Source organism: Trematomus bernacchii, unplaced genomic scaffold, assembly GCF_902827165.1.
Source record: "Trematomus bernacchii unplaced genomic scaffold, fTreBer1.1, whole genome shotgun sequence".
Lineage (NCBI taxonomy): Eukaryota > Metazoa > Chordata > Actinopteri > Perciformes > Nototheniidae > Trematomus > Trematomus bernacchii.
This window is the reverse complement of record NW_022987720.1, coordinates 12,505,320-12,525,243: the sequence shown is the minus strand read 5'-3', so window position 1 is coordinate 12,525,243 and position 19,924 is coordinate 12,505,320. Positions and strand designations below refer to the sequence as shown.

The 19,924-nt window shown below is 41.8% G+C and overlaps 3 protein-coding genes across 3 annotated transcripts in view; 1 reads left to right on the top strand and 2 right to left on the bottom strand.

Annotated features, from left to right (window-relative positions):
* Positions 1–229: 229 nt before the first annotated feature.
* fmnl1a (formin-like 1a) lies at positions 230–13,368 on the top strand. The gene is made up of 25 exons (XM_034142772.1): positions 230–814; positions 3,068–3,151; positions 3,508–3,594; positions 3,695–3,768; positions 4,408–4,491; positions 4,585–4,728; positions 5,919–6,027; positions 6,317–6,393; positions 6,474–6,567; positions 6,873–6,947; positions 7,060–7,170; positions 8,056–8,205; positions 8,284–8,385; positions 9,021–9,600; positions 9,979–10,103; positions 10,206–10,408; positions 10,508–10,739; positions 10,817–10,885; positions 10,962–11,042; positions 11,429–11,558; positions 11,650–11,813; positions 11,900–12,001; positions 12,087–12,179; positions 12,785–12,896; positions 12,997–13,368. Exons 1-25 carry the CDS (start codon positions 629–631, stop codon positions 13,059–13,061), a joined length of 3,333 nt encoding a protein of 1,110 aa, XP_033998663.1. The 5' UTR covers positions 230–628; the 3' UTR covers positions 13,062–13,368.
* Positions 13,369–13,505: 137 nt separating this feature from the next.
* LOC117492493 (flocculation protein FLO11-like) lies at positions 13,506–18,551 on the bottom strand. The gene has a single exon (XM_034142773.1). It carries the CDS (start codon positions 18,549–18,551, stop codon positions 17,967–17,969), a length of 585 nt encoding a protein of 194 aa, XP_033998664.1. The 3' UTR covers positions 13,506–17,966.
* The window catches only part of si:ch211-278a6.1 (SRC kinase signaling inhibitor 1), a 44,447-nt gene continuing 38,028 nt past the window's right edge, over positions 13,506–19,924 (bottom strand). Inside the window, exon 21 of the mRNA XM_034142771.1 lies at positions 13,506–18,766. Within this exon, the coding sequence (XP_033998662.1) occupies positions 18,761–18,766 (6 nt within the window). The 3' untranslated portion in view covers positions 13,506–18,760. The remainder of the gene's footprint in view (positions 18,767–19,924) is intronic.

The following is a 19,924-nucleotide window of genomic DNA, read 5'->3' as shown; positions in this document are numbered from 1 at the left end:
TGCTGGGTTAGCATTTCTCCTTAAACTTCAACAATCTTTCTGCTTTCCTTCCTGTGCAACATTATTTTACTCACTATCACCTACCACTATAGTAGTACAAGCACAACAGTTAACATGTTTATTTTCCACCTTGTCCTCCACCCCAGCTTCTGTTGCTGTCATGCACAGGAAGTTACTCTTCTGCTTTTGTGCTTCTGCGGTTTCTGCCTGTGTTACAGAGTGTGTCACATTCAACTCTCCTTCCTCTCACACGCAGCCCTCTCTAGTCACTCTCCAGGGGAGTTCTCGGTCAACAAATATAGAGACAAGTGAGTGAAACTAGGTGGGTCTTTTGCTAGAGCAGCAGGCGTGGTGCCTTATTCTCAAAGGTACTTGAAGACAGAGAGGAACAGGTTGATGGGAGGACAGACAAACCTTCTTTCATCACCCAACCTGCCCTCAGGACTCATGTGGATTTAGTGAGGCTTGGTGTTCAACTCCAAAAGGCCAAAATACTTGGTTTCTTTAGGCCTTCTTGTTGTTGTCAATCAGAGTGATCAGTTTGTGTCACTCTGTTTTGAAGTACACATATTTCTCAGAAGTTTGTTTATGTTAAGCTTTCCTCCTGGATTACTTGTGGAGATTCGTGATGGGGAATGTGGCCACGGGGGCCCTGGAGCAGGAACAGACTGAGGGCCGAGAGGCCAGAACCTCAGTCGGAGGAGCTTCAGGAATGGGAGAACCCACTCCAACTTTGCAGAAGAAGCAGCCGGCTCCCCCCAAGTTGCCCATGCCCCCAGAGGAGGAGCTGGAGGAGCGCTTCAATGTGGTGCTGGTGAGTGGACAGGCACACACCTTTACTGCACACAAAAATAGAGATATGCACTTGGTGTATTAACAATAGCAGCTAGGGTTTTGTAATAGAGGCTAAATGTTAGATCTATGAAAATGATGCAGGTATATGATTCAGAGTCACAAACAACTTTGCAATTGCCCTGTTTGAAAACGTGTGGGTTGTGACTGATTTATGCCGCCCAAAACCATTTGAACTAAATACAGACTGTAAGTGATGGCAACATTTCCCATTTTCTTAGATATTTTTAAGAATATCCAAACACTGAGGCTCATTTTCTTTCAGGGCCAGATGGCTACGTTTTACAAAATGTCTGCTTTAAATGCGATCCAGTGAAGATGTCAATTTGCCAATGTGTGTTTTCAAAAAAGATCATCAATAGCTGTTCAGGGACAGGGTGCATGCTCAGGCGGCTGGCCCCAAGGGGAAGTTGAGCAACTTATTTACATGAGTTAGACCCTAAGACCGGAAAGCAATAGTTCCACCACTCTTTCAACATCCTTGCAACAAGGGAGAAATCACAAATCTGATGATGAATACTTTAATTGTTTGAAAAACCATTAAGAATAACACATCAACACATATGAACTAGAATATTGTATTTGATGATAAAGCACTAAAATGTCAAGGGGTGTCAAGAACATTTTGACACCCCTCATGCTTTATCTCAGATTGTGTCTTGGGCCTCGACAATTGTATATATAAAGTGCCAACAACCAGCCTAATATAACCATGACATTTGATACCTTAAATAAAATAATCAAAAAAGTGTTGATGATTTTTTTAAATGTCAAATATATAGTTCTTATGTAGGCTACCACATTATACATGCAACTTTGTTCATGTTAAGATTCACTTGACTTGTTCACATATATTTACAAAACTTCTGAGTGTCATGCTACAAGAGGACATGAAATGTAAGTGTGGCTTTGCTCTAACGTTAACCATTTCAAAATATCCGTTTGACATGTTTTTCTCGGAAACGGTGGCCTATGCCATTTGTACCTACAACGCCCTCACTGGCGTTACATGAAAGTATGACCTCGCTTCCTCCACCACATATTCAAACTTCAGAGAGAGGCTGTACCTTATTTTATTGTAAGAATTCAGGATTGATTGTTTGCCTAAATAAAACATGTTCCAAACTTAGGGAAATGTATATTACTTTATGTTCATGTAAGTTCATGCAAGTATCATTTCATTTGTTAAGTGTTGTACCAGAAAAACCCACAACAGGACCCCTCCCTTTCCCCACCAAAGATGAAGCTTTATTTCACCACCAAACCACTGCTTGAATATTTAGGATACACACCCAGTATCAACTGATAATTCGTTGAAAGAAGAAGTATTTAATTAAAGGCTTTTCATTTAAAAGAAAGTGATTGAGACCCTACTTGCTCCAATACATGTTTCAAGTATCTTGCACTTTAATAACTTATGACATTTTCTTCTCCACAAAAACTCCCCAATTAGGTTCTGAATAATCCATAATACTTAATGTGGGTTCATTAAATAATTCAGTTCTTACAGCAATTTGAGTGGGGAAATAACCTTTTTCTATCTGTCAAATATTTAACATTAGGTGGAGGGAGATAAGTGAAACTGCCCTTTTTGCGCAAAATGTCAACACTTTTGTTGGTTGAGTCAACCGGCACCAAAAGGTTCTGGATGTGGGGAGTTCTTGATGCGTGTAGAATACCATACAGGTTATAGAAAGATGATGTCATGAATTATGAATCTTGGTTAGTCCTAAGACATTTTTGCCATACTCTTATTAAAACAATGCCAGTAAAAAAGTAAAGACACAACAAATATATACAAAATAATAAGTGTGTAATAATGTGCCTTGTTTCAACAACTTTATCTTTACTAAAGGTTGCATGGTGATTTAAAAGTTGACATCATTATTACACCACCACATGTCAGTTCTTAGAAGTTGACACGAGTTAGCGTTGGTGCGTGGTGCCTACTGACAACCATCAACACATGCATGCAAACATGAGTCATCTGTATTTCCGGCAGGTATACACCCTTTAGAAGGTACATCTGTGGTTTGGTTGGTTTGAAATTTGAATATTGTTGCCTAAGCAAGAAAGATAAAAAGATTACAACTTTTAAATGTGGTGCTGAATTACACTGGAGGTGTTAAATTGTAGAAAACAAAGCTCAAAGGTTTCTTTTCATCCAGAGTCATATTATTGCATATATTAATGAGCCTCTTTCTGTCTTTTTCAGAGCTACATGAACTTGCCTCCAGACAAACAAAAGCTGTTGAGTCAGTATGACAATGACAAGAAGTGGGAATTAGTCTGTGATCAGGTAAGAACTTATTTTTTTTACAGATAAGGAGCTGCTTTCACAATAAAACCCAACATATATGTTGCAAAATAATCATGAGTCAGGCAACTTCTTCACTGAGATAGAGTTGACACAACGTACATAAAAACCCAAATTGGGTATGTGGTAAAGAGCAGAGTGCAGTGTGAAAACCTTGCAGCACAGTTTCTGTGGTGACAACTGATGGCGTCGGCATGGAAACAGTGAGCATTTGGTGCCTGTTGTGTTAACAAGGGGAGGCAATAATAGCTTCAGATGTGCTGTCTCAGTCCAGTTATCTCAGTGTTGCTGATCAAATTGAATCAAAAGGTACTTTGACTCTAAAACGTCTTCCTCAGGAACGATTCCAAGTGAAAAGCCCCCCGTCCAATTACCTGAATAAGATCAAGAGCTTCTACCAGGATCAAGGAGGGGTGTCTCGCAGGGTCAGTGTAAACGACCACCTTCTTTTCATATTTAACAAGTCTTTAATTTTCTATCTGAACAAAAAGGATGTCTTAATTCTCACCTCTTCTGCTACTTTAGCTAAAGAAAAAGATTCAGGAAGCCACACAGGTCCTGAAAGATCTGGAGATATCCCTTCGCACCAATCACATCGGGTGAGCATTAACAGAATGATGATGTTCAAACACTCTGTTTTCCCTGTTATTGCCGCCAACTATCAATCTGTGGAAGAGATAGTGATGACACGGATATCTTTTGGATTACCAATGTGCTCAGCAATGGTAACACATTTTCCTCCGTTCCAAACCAGTGGCAACCTCCAGGTTTGAAAACTGGTTGCAACAAGAAGTGATATTTTATTGTAGTCTATGAAAAGATGACCCCACTTCTCACGTCATACATTTATTACCAAAGTTAACATGTATAAGTCTTCTTCAAGACAGCTAGAGTCTTATTTTGTAAATAAAAAAATGGACAGGGCTTGTAAATGTTGAAGAAATACATAGAAAATATATTATTATTATGGTTAATGTTGAGTTGGAGTCAGTTGGAGTACACACACATAAACACAAACACACATGAAGTCAGCAAAGTACTGGATTGAGCAATAGCGCGGTTTATTGATTATGAATTCAACATGTCCCACGTAATGTTATTTCTTCTTTCTAAAGAAACAAACTCTTGCTTCACGTCTAATCTAAGTGCAACATCTTTAAGATATATTTACAAAGAATTTCTTTATCAGTGTTTCATTCGTTCGTCATCCTTTTTTTTAACGGTGGTTCTTTTTGTAGATGGGCTCAAGAGTTTCTCAACGAGCAGAATAAAGGTTTGGATGTCCTGGTGGAATACCTGTCCCATGCACAAAGTGATGCCTCGTGAGTACCAGTGTGGTTTAAAAACTCTCCGAAAATGATGATGCTCTTACAAAGTGACTATTTATCACAATGTATCTTATATTAACCCTTTAGGTATGACGCGGATAGTGCTGAAAATGGTGGCAGCCTGTCAGAAAGAAGAAAGCCAGCAGAGAGGTCGATGGAAGACTTGACCAAGAGCCCCAGCAGCTCTCACTCACATGGCATGACCAGAGCTGCTCGTGCTCTGACTGTGAGGTAAGAATCTCCAGACATCAACCATTAGTGAAGAACAGCAACTATGAGGGTTCCAGTACCCAGAAATGTGGAACGTTCAGCTTCTAAGGTTGCATGCATAGTCAGAAAATAGACTCACTAGGCAGAAGTGAAGTGGTGGTGCCGTATCATTTTCTTAGTTCAAGGTTTTTATTTTGTCATACGAACATAGCTACAGTGTGGTTATGACGATGACAATCTTAGGTCACAGGCTCCTCCAACAGTGCAACACCATAAAACAGATAAACAGAAATATAGTGCAAGTAAATAGTAAATACAAAAATAGTTTGAAATAGTGCAAAAAGAGTCTATATGCAAGTTATTGGAATATGATATATTAGATAAATAGATGCCTTTCAGATGTTGTTTCAACAGTTCAGGTGTTTAACAGATGTTGTTTCAACAGCTCAGTTGTGGTGGTGCTGAACTGTGAACTGATCGGTTCCTTTTTGCAAATAACCTGTTTTGCAAAATCTACAAAACAGTTACACAAATTATCTCATAAAAAGTGACAACCTGAAAGATCAACCAACCGGAGAAAAATACAATTTGAGACGAACAGTGCGGCAAGCTATTTCCATGGCCTAGGAAAGTTAAATCAATATTTGTAAAAATAAGTATTGCATCTCAAAGTAAGAAACCAGTGACATAAATCTGGAGATGCTTTATACACAATGATTGATTTTGTGAATGCACAGGATGTTTATTTACTTTTTTCATCCCCAAATGTGCTTTGTTCTATTATAGTGTTCTCATTTTTAATGACATAAAATGTTCCCATATTCTCAGAACATTGCCTTTGGTGATGTATAACACCTTTTTCCAATTCAATGTCCATGGAGCCATTTCAAACTTACTAATAACAACTCAATTAGAGATGTAGCACCCTAGTTCTTTTGGATTTGGGTTAGGGTTGAGAGGTGTTCAATTTCTCACACTGCATTCATTCACACTATTTGTTGAGTTTTTTATTCTTGGTTTTCCTTTCCATCTGATACCACATTTCAGCTGTCAGACAAACACAGTGGATGTCCAAAACAGTCCTGGAAGTGTTGTTATAATTGGGCCTCAACTTTAAACCATTTGCACATACAGTACAGCCACTTCACCTTCTCTTTCCCTCTCCTCAAGAAATGTATTAATGTGTTTATTCACCTGTTATCCCTCCACAGAATAAGCTCCACTATTGGGAACAAGATTTATAAGAAATCCCATTCATCCTACCAGAGAGATGATGTGCATGTGTGCATAATGTGCCTGCGAGCCATCATGAACTACCAGGTAAAGCCTCCTAATCTGATTCCCTTACAGTGCAGTATTTGTCCAATACCTAAAGTTTTGCATAAAAACATGCTCTCAAGTTTTTTTTTAGCCAGTGAGCTGACATAAAGCAATGTTTTTCTCAATGCTGTTTCACTTTGCTTGGTAGAAGTAAAACACATTTTGAAATCAAACTAGTTGCTTTTATAATGTCGTTTTTCCTCAAACCAAACACAATCATTTTCCCTGCATCCTTAAACACAGCAGCTCTCTTGGGCAGCAGCTGTTTAAGCTTTCCTTCTGTTTTCAGTCTGGTTTTAACCAGGTGATGACTCACCCATGCTGCGTGAACGAGATCACCCTCAGCCTCAACAGCAGGAATCCCAGGTGTGTGCATCTGTGTGAGACAAAGTGTGTGTTACCTGTGTGCCTGTATCCCTCTCTAACCCCTTCCTATGCTGCAACAGGACCAAAGCGCTTGTGTTGGAGTTGCTGGCTGCAGTGTGTCTGGTCAGAGGAGGACATGACATCATTCTGTCTGCTTTTAACAACTTCACAGAGGTGAAATATGTTTTTAAAGATATTTATTTTACTGTTTTGCCTCTTTGTCCTAGACTTCCTCTATTTTATAACTCATCTTGTGACTGACACATTGCAAGCCTCACATGCACTTTGGGGATAATTTTAGCACTTATAGAGCATGTGGTTGTGATTGCAAAGGCCATTCAAGGGTAAGACCTATTGTGTATCTTAGATCAGCTACGTAAAGGATATCACTCTTCACATTTTTTTAATATTTTATGAATTCCCCCCTTCCGCCCCCCTGTGGGCAACAATTAAAATGCATGTTTCCATTTCTTTCTCAGGTGAGCAGAGAAAGGAACCGCTTTGAGAAGTTGATGGAGTACTTCATCAATGATGACAGCAACATTGACTTCATGGTAGGTCCACACATTTTCGACCTAACACTGGCTGATTTCTTTATTAACAAATAAAGGGACCTTTAAATGATTGATGTCATTGAGTCTTTACTGTCCTTATGTTTCTCTCCAGGTTGCTTGCATGCAGTTCATAAACATTGTGGTCCATTCAGTGGAGAACATGAACTTCCGTGTTCATCTGCAGTTCGAGTTTACTTACCTCGGATTGGACAAGTATCTCGGGGTAAGTAACAATTATATCTTAGGGGTCAGTGAACACAGCATGGGGAGCATTTATCAGCTAAACAGGCAGATAATTCCCAGAGGAGATGGTACAGTAGAGACCGAAAACAGAGATACAAAAAAGGTGATATTTGTTACCAGATACTCCAAATGAAAGCTTATGTTGCACAAGAGCAACATAATGTGGTGTTAAGCTTTGTTTGCTAACATATTAGTCATTGAAGGTGTTTTCATGTGTTTCCACATAAACACATTGCATGTCATTACCAGTGTTTTCCATCTGGTTAGTACTCATGCCCTTTCTCTTCCTTATTTATTAGGATGTTGCTGCTGCATGCTTATCCAGTTTCCCTTTTTATTGCATTGATCAAATAATGACTTCCCTTCTTAACTAGAGGCAGATAAAAGATTAGTCAATTCATCGTTCAACAAAAACTAACTTTTGTTTATTGAACAATTATTTTGTTAACTTTTTCAAATAGGAATGTTCTGGTTTAAGCTACTTAAATTATGATTTTCTGTGTTTTCTAATATTGTTAATTGAATATTTGGGATTTTGGACTGTGGTCTAATAATTGATCTCTCCCTGGGAAAGTGAATTTGAAATTTTCCAGAATTTTCAAACATTTTATAAACAAATCACATAATCAATTAATCTGGCGAATGTAATCAATGATGAAAATAATAAATGAGTTGCAGTCCTTACAGTATTAACTGCTAAAAACAGGTACATACAAATGTATCAAATAACTGTATTTGTCTAGTTTCTGTAATTAAAAAAGATTCTATTATCCCAATATAAAGTCCAACTGAGTTGACCCCTATGCCAGTATGGACATTATTGCCATATGTATTTGTTAAATAATTGTCTGTGTCTGTGTGTTAGCGTCTGAAGCAGACCGAGAGCGAGAAGCTGCAGGTTCAGATCCAGGCCTACCTGGACAATGTGCTGGATGTTGGAGCCCTGCTGGAGGACGCTGAGAACAGGGGGGGGGTCCTCGAGCATGTGGACGATCTGCAGGAACACAACGTAGAGGTCAGCTATTCAAATGAAAGACAAATTGCATTCTTGATCAGATAATGCGATGTTAAAGCGATGATCTCTTGGTTGCAGCTGGGAGCCCGGCTTGAGGAGTTTGAGAACCAGAGCACGGAGAAGATATCTGAACTTGAGACTCAGCTCATGCAGGCCACCAAGGAGACGGAGCTGCTCAAAGTAAGTGCCCCCCCGTCACACCAACACACTTTAATGAGATGAATTAGACAGCAAGGTGGGCCATTCTCACAGTGATTAATTATAATGAGGTCAAAAGAGTGGCAGTTCACTTTATTTTCATAATCATAATATGAAAGTAAAATCTAATTATCTTTAATGTGAAAAAATTAAGATTTGCACTTGTCAAATAACTCTTGAAATGACCTTGCATTTTACCACTGCTATGGAAGGCAATTGAAATATCATAACAATTATTTGAGATGGAGATGACATTTTACGCAATAATGATTCTGTGAGTATTCATACTAATGACATTTGTGATCCCCTGAATTTTCCTCTAGCGCCACCATCAGTTTTAGTTCTAGAGTTATTGAATTCTGATTGTAACGGTAATCATTTAACTGTTCGTTTATCACCATGACAAGGTCAACATGGTCTAATTCTTCAGTTTATGACCAATTCCTGCAAAACCAAATATATTATTTTTGTGTTTGAATCTTGTTTTAGAACATTTCTCATTCAACCCCTGAGGTGAGACTGTGTGTTCAAATAAAGGACTCAACGGAAATAGCTTTGCGGATCTGAAATGGAAGACGTGTTGTTGAGATGTGTGTGTGTGTGTGTGTGTCTGATAGGAGAGCCTGCAGCAGTCCTGCTCCCAGGTCAGTGCGCTGCAGCAGAGGGAGAGGGAGCGGGAGCTGGAGCGGGAGAGGGAGAAGGACCGGGAGCGCCTGAGCACCTCCGCCCCCCCCACCTCCTCAGAGCTGGAGCAGAAGGTCCAGGAACTGCAGGACCGGGGGCTGCTCCGCCTGGGACGCAGCGCCTCCGGGGGGCTGGACATCCAGGTGGTGCCTGTCACCGTGGTGGAGTACATCCAGACCCCCGCACCCCCAGCCGCCCATACTGGTGTCTCTGTCACTGATTCTGCTTCCCCACCCCCTCCTCCTCCTCCTCCTCCTGGTGGTCCAGACAGGCTGGCCTCTCCTCCTCCTCCTCCTCCACCCCCTCCAGGAGCAGGACCACCACCCCCTCCTCCCCCACCTGGCGCCGGACCCCCACCTCCACCTCCCCTACCTGGTGCTGGACCCCCACTGCCGCCTCCTCCGCCCGGTGGTGGACCTCCACCTCCCCCTCCCCCACCTGGTGCTGGACCCCCACCTCCCCCGCCTGGTGGTGGACCTCCGCCTCCACCTGGAGCACCAAACGCTCTATCTGGTAAGGAGGCTGGCAGAAAAGCTTGATTTCTTTTCAAAGCAGTTTGTAGCCCAGGCGAAGTGAGGACACGCTGCTTGGATTTCTCCCTATGCTGATGTAACTGATTTATTGCTGGGGACTGCTGCCAATTTCATGTTGTACAAACAGCTGAGGGCTGATGGCTGGGGGTGTGGGTGGCAGAGGTGAAGCTAACTGTCTCTCTGTATCTGTGTATTTGCAGTGGATGTTATGTAAGGCTTGTGTTTGCATGTGTTTCATCATTTTGTATTTGTCTCTATAGCAACTCCTTCAAAATGACATGCGCCATCTTAAGGGACTATACCTTCAATTCATGGAAATCTTATTTGTTTGATGATTCTCCTTTTCTTGTTTCATAAGGCGTCAAGAGCAAGAAGCCCATTCAGACCAAGTTCAGGATGCCGTTGTTAAACTGGCAGGCCTTAAAACCAAACCAGGTGACCGGCACTGTCTTCAACGAGCTGGATGACGAGCAGGTCTTAGAGGTAAGAAGCTCCAACATCTGTTTCCTTTGTTTTTCTGTCAGCAAACTACATTTCTTTCTTTATCCTGACTTTCTACCCTTTCTCTCATTCTGTGGACATCAGGAGTTGAACATGGATATATTTGAGGAACATTTCAAGACAAGGGCACAGGGTAATCCAGCAGACATTGCTACTATCAAGAAGAAGGTGGTCCAGAAGGCCCCCAGCAAGACCTCCCTGATTGACGGCAACAAGGCCAAGAATCTGGCCATCACGTTACGCAAGGGGGGAATCAACGCGACCGGCATCTGCACCGCCATCGAGACGTACGTGCTTCATGGAAAATGTGTTGACATTTCTGAGTGATCGTCCTTTTTTCTCACTCGTACATTAACTGGTGTAGCTTTTACTACTTTTGTGTACAGGTATGACCAGGAGTCTTTGTCCATAGACCTGGAATTACTCGAGCCCTTCATACCGTCAGATTTCGAGATGAAGCTGCTGCTTAACTATGAGAAAGATGGCCGCCCGCTGGAGGAGCTGGCTGACGAGGATCAGTTTATTCTACGCTTTGGGAAGATTCCTCGTCTGAAGCAGCGCATTAGCACTCTCACTTTCATGGGCAACTTCCCTGATACTGTCAAACGCCTGCAGCCGGTCAGTCTCTGTCACGCATTTAAGAATGAAACTGAGATCTGAGGCGCTCTTTAACTGAGTTTGTTACCCCTCCACAGCAACTGAACTCCCTCATCGCTGCATCGATGTCCATCAAGTCTTCAACCAAACTGAAAAAGTTATTAGAAGTGAGTAAAAGACAAAATGAATTGTTCAGTAGCTTCCAAATGTGTGAATGAATGATTTCTCATGTTTTCCCCTCAGATTGTTCTCGCCTTCGGTAACTACATGAACAGCAGTAAGAGGGGGGCAGCGTACGGCTTCCGGTTGCAGAGTCTCGACCTTGTAAGTAGCTGTTTGTACTTACATTTTTTTACTTTAAAGCAAGACTATTTCACTTATCAAATTGGAGATGTCATTGTCTTACTCAAAAGACACATTCATACGTTACTAAAATACCCCCTTGAGGTTGTAGCTTTTGCAAAAAACCTTTGACATTCATCTCTTCATAATTCTTCCCTATTAGACATTTCTTTTTGATTAGCAAAATAATGATGTTGTAAGGTCATGGTGACCTTGACCTTTCTTATCAGTTGTTTATAGGTTCCTAGTGGATGTTTCCAAATGAGAAACATTTTCCTAAATTGTAACTCGTGGTCAAAAAGTAAGCAGTCTTGAATTAAGTCAACTCAAATGACGTATTTATCTTTGTCAACTTCCTCCCTTTTCAGCTGTTGGAGACCAAGTCTACGGACCGCTCGCAGACCCTCCTCCACTTCATCGCCAGCATCATCCAGGAGAAATACCCAGACCTGTCCAACTTCCACACTGATCTACACTTTGTAGACAAGGCAGCTCTCGGTACATTTACTCAGTCTACCTGGCCAATGATGTAGCTTGTGATTTTAAATGTGGAGAATTACTCAACTAAATGTCGTTGTTTCTTGGACAGTATCATTGGACGGCATTCTTCAGGACATCCGCTCATTAGAACGGGGAATGGAAATGGCCAAAAAGGAATTCCTGGTGCAGGACGACAGCAGCGTTTTGAAGGAGTTCATCAAGACCAACAGTGAGCAGCTGGAGACTTTAATCAAAGACAGCAAGAAAGCTCAGGTCAGCCTGCAAAGCATCTCAAATGTACAACCTACACCCCACTACATGCTCTCAGACATGATTTCATCTTCCTGTCTGCTTTGTAGGAGGCATACGGATCTGTGGTGGAGTATTTCGGAGAGAATCCTAAAACCACGCAGCCTTCCATGTTTTTCCCGACGTTTGGACGCTTGATAAAGGCCTATAAGGTGAGGATGTGTGAGGGATTCACATTTGTATTCATTACAAATGTTGCATTTCAACTTGATTTAATTTTCCTGTAATTGAACACAGATAGCACAGCTGGAGATAGAGCGGAAAAAGAAAATGGAGAGTGAGAGCAGCGAGGAAAAAGTGTCATCTCCAAACAAGGCCGGGTCACAAAAGGTACAATTATAAGTCTTTAAATGTGGGGTAGGTCATTTTGGAGAAACCGGCTCGAGATCGCTAGAATTTGAAAATACACAGCCGGAAAAAATCTGCCACTTCCTTACAAAGCCCCTCCTCCAACACACACGAACGCGCACATGACCAATGAGGGCACGAGATAAGTTTGTGCACAGATGGAAGGCTGACAGGCAGGTAGGCCATCCAGTTATTTTAGCCGGGCCGGCTAAAATGATTGGTCGTGCTTTTTACAGTATTACGGCTTCCACAGATTAAATGTTGTTATGGATTTTTTGTCAAAGCACTTAAGATATTCATTGCTATCGGGATGTTAAGAGCATTCCATGGAATATAACAAGTGTATCTCGAGCCGGTTTCTCAAACTTACCTACCACACCTTTAAATGTTATATCAGAGATTTATTAACATTGTGTTTAATGACTTTTGACATACTATACGCCACATTTTTTATGAAACTTTCCATGTAATTAATACTTTAAGCAACATAAACAATCATCGAAAACAGATCTCTGACTATAACCCATGACAACCAAACTCTTAGAGGAATGGGAAATATATAAGTTACCTTTGATTTAAATTGCTAGGGACCTCAGACGCCTAAAGTGCCCCAGATGGACCTGATAGCGGAGCTGAAGAAGCGGCAGAAACCTCAGGTACGCGAGGGGAAGGACGGCGCCCTGGAGGACATCATCACAGGTACGGTAACACGATGCTTCCTGGTGGAGTCACACGGTGATATTTGAAGCGTGTTTGAAGTTCATGTGCTGTTATTTGAAACTCTCCTGCTCTGCCTCAGATTTGAGGAACACACCATACAGGCGGACAGATGGTCGACGGCCAGCCCAGCGCCAGGACCCTTAATCCACTTCTGGTGCATGAATTTTTACAAATGTAACTCGAGAAGAACATGCTTCAAAATGTTCTGTATATACAGTATTTTAAAATGTATAACAAGCCATGTGGCAGCGTGTTTTTTTAGCCAAGATTTTAGAGTGAAACTGCTCTGTAAATAGAATTTGAATATTTAACTATTTCATATTTTAAAAGCAACATTTCATTTGATTATAAATCTCACACTTTTGCTATTTCTGTGGTACCAATTGGCTTTTGAATGTTCAGTGTTGTTACCTATTGAGTAATAATAATAAAATCATGATGTTTTTTCAAATAGACCTACTGTATTTGTATGAGCGCTCTGACCTGATGCAACATTTTAACACATTTTCTGTCGCTAAGGATGCATGCATTTCCTGACAACACAACATCAAACACAATATTAAGCAAGATCAGACGCCGCCACTGTACAAGAGAGCTGCACTTTATTGGACACACAATCACAGCAAAGTATGTACAAAAGAAGGCAGGTTCAACTGCCTACTGTCTTCTCACAGGAAAAACACACACATGTCTCACAGAATATCATGGCATCCACACTGATAAATTAGTATCTCCAGTATCAGTAGGCTTTTAAATTTATATATCATTATATCATAGATCTATATTCTGTATTATTTTTGTTCTTATATCACACTACTCTACAAATGGGAGGACACCATCACGGGTGACTTTTCTGGTTGGGGTGCGTTCCTTCTCGACATCCACCACTATCTTCATCATCACATAACATCACAGTAAGACTGAACATGCCTGTGACACACATACCAAAATAACGTCTCATTCTTCATGTGTGTAAACCTCCTAACATAGAAACCCTTTCTCGTTCTCATATTTTTTGAGAAAACATGTAGACAACATTTTTTTTCAACTGCACCGTGCGATTGCTTTGAGACTATACATGCATTGTTTTGTATATATCTTTGTACCCATTGTCATAGTTTATTAATAAAACATCTTCTTTTGGACATAACAATTTGTGGAACTCGCTAGGAATGACTCAGCCTATTTACAGGTCAATTTTGTTTTTCTACTTTCGATGCCAACATTTTTGAACATCCACACATTCATGTAAAAATCTCATATACATACTATATAATGTAGGTTTGTTATAAAAACAAGATACAATGGCAAAGGAAGAGATTCCACTTTTAAATCACAAAGTGCCCTTATTGATCCATCTTGGGTGGTTTTAACAACTCCTGTGGTTTAGCTTAAATGCTACTTAAAGCCCCTCAGTGCAACAACTTGGACTTAATAAGCAACTAAATGTACTTCCAACTGTTTATTCCACCTGTTGTTGTCTCTAAAAAGCTTTTGCACTGAGCATCCACATTGCTACCACTCCTGTTCACATGCAAACATGACACAGCTAAAAATTAAAGCCATGTGACTCACATCTCAAACGTCTTGGCCCATAAACTGACCTTTCACAGTAGTTACCACAACTTCTGACCAACTCCAACTAATACCAGCTGAATCACAAATACAGGATGGGGAGAAACCAAAAGAAAACAGACCACAGGTACAGAAAACGACCCCCTTAAACACGCAAATAGTAGCAAAATAAGCCCCTAAGCACAGGCACTGGTCCAGCCTCTCACACCTCAATAGTGACCCTTCACATAAGGAGGCAAAGGTGCAGAAGAGCTGGACAAGCATTTTCAGGGACAAGCTTTTCAAAAATCTAAATGACATAAAATCCAACTCAGTGTCCGTAAATAAAAACCCTATAATCAAAAAATGAACTTCAGCGTATATTACAGAGGCTAAGTGTTATCTATACAGATATCGTTAAAGAAATATAAAAATGTTCTGCGTATGAATAAATAATCTCAGTGTGAAATGTAATATCTCTCTCAATGAATTAAAAAAGGAAAAATCTGTACAAAATGGTCACTAATATATAAAACTGAAGAGGTGATGACATTTTACAGTATATAATTTAATCTAGGCCTATATATATATCACACTTTTCTTCACAATTATAATATCATACACAAACATCTCACTTAGATATATTTATATATGTATACTTCTTCTATGTTTGATTTCAAGTTTGCATGAGTTTCTGCGACGTGCCCTCCAAGCTGAAATCACAGCCCACTAACACTTATACAAAAAAAAACAAAAAAACCTTTCAGAGAGCACTGTCACGCAATTCTGGGAGGTTTCATCTCAAACTTAACTTGAGGAAAGCAGCCGAGCGTGAACACTCCCTCCCCAACGCTCACCAGACGCAAATGCAGCAGATTGAACTGATGGGAGAGTTATGGATTTGGGTGTGGAACAGCACGAGTAAGTGAATTACTTTCATTTGACTTCACTCCCCGGTGCTTGAACCTGCCTTATGGAGCTACAGAGCGACCAGTGAGGCTAAATACGCTGTAGCTGTGCACATTGTTAGAGCTCAGGGAGTGTTTAGTCAACACTGCAACCTGACACACTCTGCTTTTCAAGTTTTTCTGCAAAAGATGGAAGCAAGACAATTCTCGCAGCCTCTTCTTTGGGTAAAAGTGTCCTTCTGTCTTTGCTGCTGATCTAATACTGTTATACAAGACCAACAGGGGATTTGTGGAAAGTCTTAGAGGCACTGGGAAAAATGTATCAGGTCCTTACAGACAAACAGGCAGGAGTTTCAGGAAAGAGCACTGGAAGAGTGCTAATTACATATCTCACACACTGTTACTGTCATTACTGAGGCCCATCAGACTTTGTCCTAAAATAACCTCAAAAAGTGTCATTTCTTTCACAGACGCCCCACATCACAGACAAAGCTAAGTGAGAGGGGCAGGGGAAGAACAGCTGCCGTCAGACCCCTCCTCTCCTCTCTTTGGCTCATATCACAAACACTCTCCATGGAGACAAGAAGCCGTCTTATTAAAGAAGCCTTCAAACACAAGTCCCCAAACTAATCCCCTCTTCTCAAGCTGCATACCATGTGACACAATCCACTTTCGGACATTTTAATCTCATGCCACAAAGAATCGATTTCACACAGTCTTTCTCGTGAACCACTGGAAACAAAAAAAGAACACCACTTTGTCCATGACTGTCCGTTCAACCTCATCACATCCCCAGTGGGCAGCCTTAAGGCAATAACGCAGGACAGGGGCTTCAGAATGTGCAGCGAATCACTGAAGGGCCTTTCATGTGCTATAAATAGAGATAACTGTCATTGATGCACACTAAAGACCTAACATTCATAAATGTTTTAACATGCAGGTAATAGAACCAAATGAAGGAGCAACAATATTGTTAATCTAACGTACAGTAATTTAAAAGAAACAGGGTTTTTCTTTCCTTTAAGGAACATTTGTAGCTTTGTGCTCATCATTTTTTAAGCAAATTCACAAGATCAAAATTTGAGAAAAAGGTGTCGAGTGTTTCAGAAGAAAATGTGCTTTCTTTATATTCCTATATATTTAAATGTCAGCTGTGTGAAGTGTCTACATATGTGCTGATTTCCTTTCTTTAGCTTTCAAACACTGCTTGAAACTGTGTCAAGTGTTGAAGTGCGATCAATTCACTGCAGTGCAAGAAACATTTTGTTCCTGTTCAAAGAAGGTATTATGCATCGTTGTAAGCTGCTTCCCATCAGAGTAACTTTGAAGTTCAAAGACGATAAGTGTCCTAAAATAAAGCACTTTATATGTCTGCTCTTTAGATTCCTTAAAGGGTGAAATTGTGTTCTTGTCGATGTGGCTCTTTTCAAGCGGTGCAACAGATGTGACTTGAGAAAAAATGATTCATCCCTTATCAAAATCTAAAACAACAAAGGTTTCTGCACACAGGTTTGCTTTACAAGTGCAGAAGGAGTGACAGAGTTATTCATCAGTGTGTGCTTGAGTCTTTGGGAAGGTTTGTGGAGTCAGGTGCTGAAATGCCTTAGCAACCTGTAGGACGTGACTGCGGAACATCCTGATTGTCATTATTAACTTGTCAATACAGATATACAGAAATTCAATCTCTTTACAATTCACTGTCTGCGTTCTTCCATCCTTTTTGTGTAACTGTGCCTCTATTCTATTTTCAGTAAAGATGTGCCGTCATAAGACCGCTTCTTTCAATGTGCTTTTGACATTTTTAAGTTGAAAATGTCCTATCGTTGTTCCTAATTCTCCGATGCAAGGATTTCCTCCTGTAAGGGTTCATATCAATATTGAAACAGTGTGACATGAAATCATAGTCAGACAGTGGAATGTACACTTGCAAAAAAAAGTGAGAACAATCATGTAAACTCTTTACACAGTGTGTACAAACAGAGGGGAAAATATAGCACCAGTTTCAGTTGAAAACACAGGTGATGCATGAAAAGCCACGAGTGCCCTTTTAACACACAACCACAATCATCACCTTGATCTACTATGCACATTCTGCCAGGTGACACAATATGAACCTGAACAAACACGACTACTGGACTCACTTGGTGATTATTGCAGCTCTATTTTCTATGATAAAGGTCTATAAATGATGTCTACTCCACTAACAACCCCGTTGAGTGAGGGGTTTTATGAGACTGCTACTGTCAGTAAATCCATCCAGACCACATCAGCTTACAGCAGGCCCGTTTGTGTGCTCTCTTTCTGGCAAACTGGCAGCATGAGTGTGGGAGAACTGCAGAGGAACTATGGAACCAGATCAGAGTAGGAGACATGTCCAAAAAGAAGATAGTGACTCCATGTGCGGTATGGTAGGTCTTGCCATGGAGATATGAAGAGTGCATACTGGAGTGAGGCCAACAAAAACAGAGAGGAAAAGCTAAAAAGTCCTGAAATATGACACTCAAAAAATGCTGCAATTTCCCATAATGCAGATGTGTTCTCTTTACGGTTCATAATATGATGGTGCTTCCACCCATCCTCCTTCTCTTCAGGACCCCGGGGCGAGGTCCTGCTTCACTTGCCCACTGCCCGCCTCCTTGCAGCTGTTGACGCTGGAGCTACAACCGCTGGGCTGGGGAACGGCAGAAGAAAGGGTAAGGGAAGGGTTGGGAGAGGAGGGAGACAGGGAGGGTGTCGGGGTGGTGGGTGAAGCAGAAGAGGAGGGGGATGTAGCGATGGGAGTAGAAGGGGAGGACTTGCTGCTGGGCAGGGGCAAGGAGGAGGCTCGCTGCTCACGTAGGAGGCGGCGATGGCGGAGGGTGGAGGAGAGGAGCAGGGCCTCGGCGCTCAGGCCGGAGGCAGACAGGCTGGCCAGAAGAGCCCTGGCTTGGCTGGTGGAGCCTTTCAGGGAGGGCAGCCGCTCCTGGGGGGGCTTCCTCAGGCCAGGGGTGAACACTGCTGCAGGAGAGGGCGCTCGGCCTGGCAGAACTCCCGTTTTGATACCAGAGAGGTACGGCTCAATACTGCCACTGGTGCTGTTGGTCCCCACGGCCTTCAGGTGAGAGCGGGGACACAGGAGGGGGGGGCAGGGGAATGGGGGGGGAGGTTTTTCATGGATCAAAGGGAAAATCATGAAAAATTAAAGTCTCAAAATTGGTTGGCAACCGTCCCCCTGCAGCTCCTTCCCTTACCCGTCACAGTCCAACATGCCCGGGCGTGCATGCTAGCACACACAGACTTTGGAGTAAACACTGGAGATATGAACGAAGCTGATAAAGTATAACAGGTGGATAGATGTGTGTCGATCTCTGTCAGGCAAACGGGAGGAACAAGGCAGGTGGCTCACTGCTGCAGGGTCACAGGGACAGGTCGGGGGGTGCAGGGCGGCGTGGGTTCACACAGGGTGGCGGGAGGGGTGAGGTTGGCCGCAGAAGAGACGTGTAGTGGAGGGGTAAGGGGTGGGTGAGGGAAAGGTGAGAACAGAACAAAAGACAAACACAGAATATTGTTATACAGGTTGAAGTCAGCATGTGTGGTGCAAGCCACGAGACCTGCACACATGGTGACCAAACCGTTGATAAACACACTTTTGTCTTAGGGTGCAACACTAAGTGACAACGTGTGTAAGGTGTTGACCTTCTTTATTTTGACACGTTTTAATGATTTGAACTCATTAAAAATGCAAAATATCCTGATGAACAGGCAGCAGTACATGTTCAGTTCCTCTGTGTGATGCTAGAAGGAGTCAGTAGATGGCACTGTTCCAACAGTATGAATCTCACACGCTTGTCATAACATGTATTTATGGTAAAGAAAAGGTTTGTAATTTCTATCTTTGGGGGGGGGGGGGGGGGGGGGGTAGAGGAAGGAAAATACACAACATTGATGACAGGGTTGAGATACGAGCGGGCAAGAACCATATCTGCATTTTATTGTAAATCATTTTACACTAAAGGGACATTTTATCTACACTTCTTTATTTATATGTTTTTGCATTGGCAATAAAGCCATTTTGAATATGTTTGTTGTTGGATTACGGGGATTAGCGCTGTATGAAAGCAGAGCAGGTGGGCTCGTCTGCTAGGAGGCTTTCACCTGCAGAGCACGGGCTGCCAACCGTCCCCTGAGGAAGGGGCTGTTCCTTCTGCATGAGAAACTCCTCTCAAGCCTGGTCAACACATTTGTCCCGGTGTGTGAGTGCTGCAGAGTATCCTCCCTTCATCTCACGCATGACAGAGATGCCTACCAGCCTCCCAGGACAAGTCTTGATAACCCCACAGAACCTTTAACTAACCTGTTTTACCACCAGAAGTAATACACAGCTGAAATGGGAAATGGAAATAAGGTTTCACACCGTGCCCTCCTTGATCTGTGCCATAGCAAACAGGGAGAATGTGTGGCTTTGAACTCATATCCAGGACACGGATTCAAAGGATCCTCAAGTCTGGGATGCTTTAATACTTTGGAGTAAAGCTTTAGTGAGCAGGCAGCCTGAGCACAGAGCAC

Coding starts and splice junctions, on each gene's coding strand:
- fmnl1a (XM_034142772.1), top strand. CDS start 629: ATGGGGAATGTGGCCACGGGGGCCCTGGAGCAGGAACAGACTGAGGGC. Junction 7,171..8,055: donor GATTGGACAAGTATCTCGGG/GTAAGTAACAAT, acceptor TCTGTGTGTTAG/CGTCTGAAGCAGACCGAGAG. Junction 12,180..12,784: donor ACAAGGCCGGGTCACAAAAG/GTACAATTATAA, acceptor TTAAATTGCTAG/GGACCTCAGACGCCTAAAGT.
- LOC117492493 (XM_034142773.1), bottom strand. CDS start 18,551: ATGATTTTCCCTTTGATCCATGAAAAACCTCCCCCCCCATTCCCCTGC.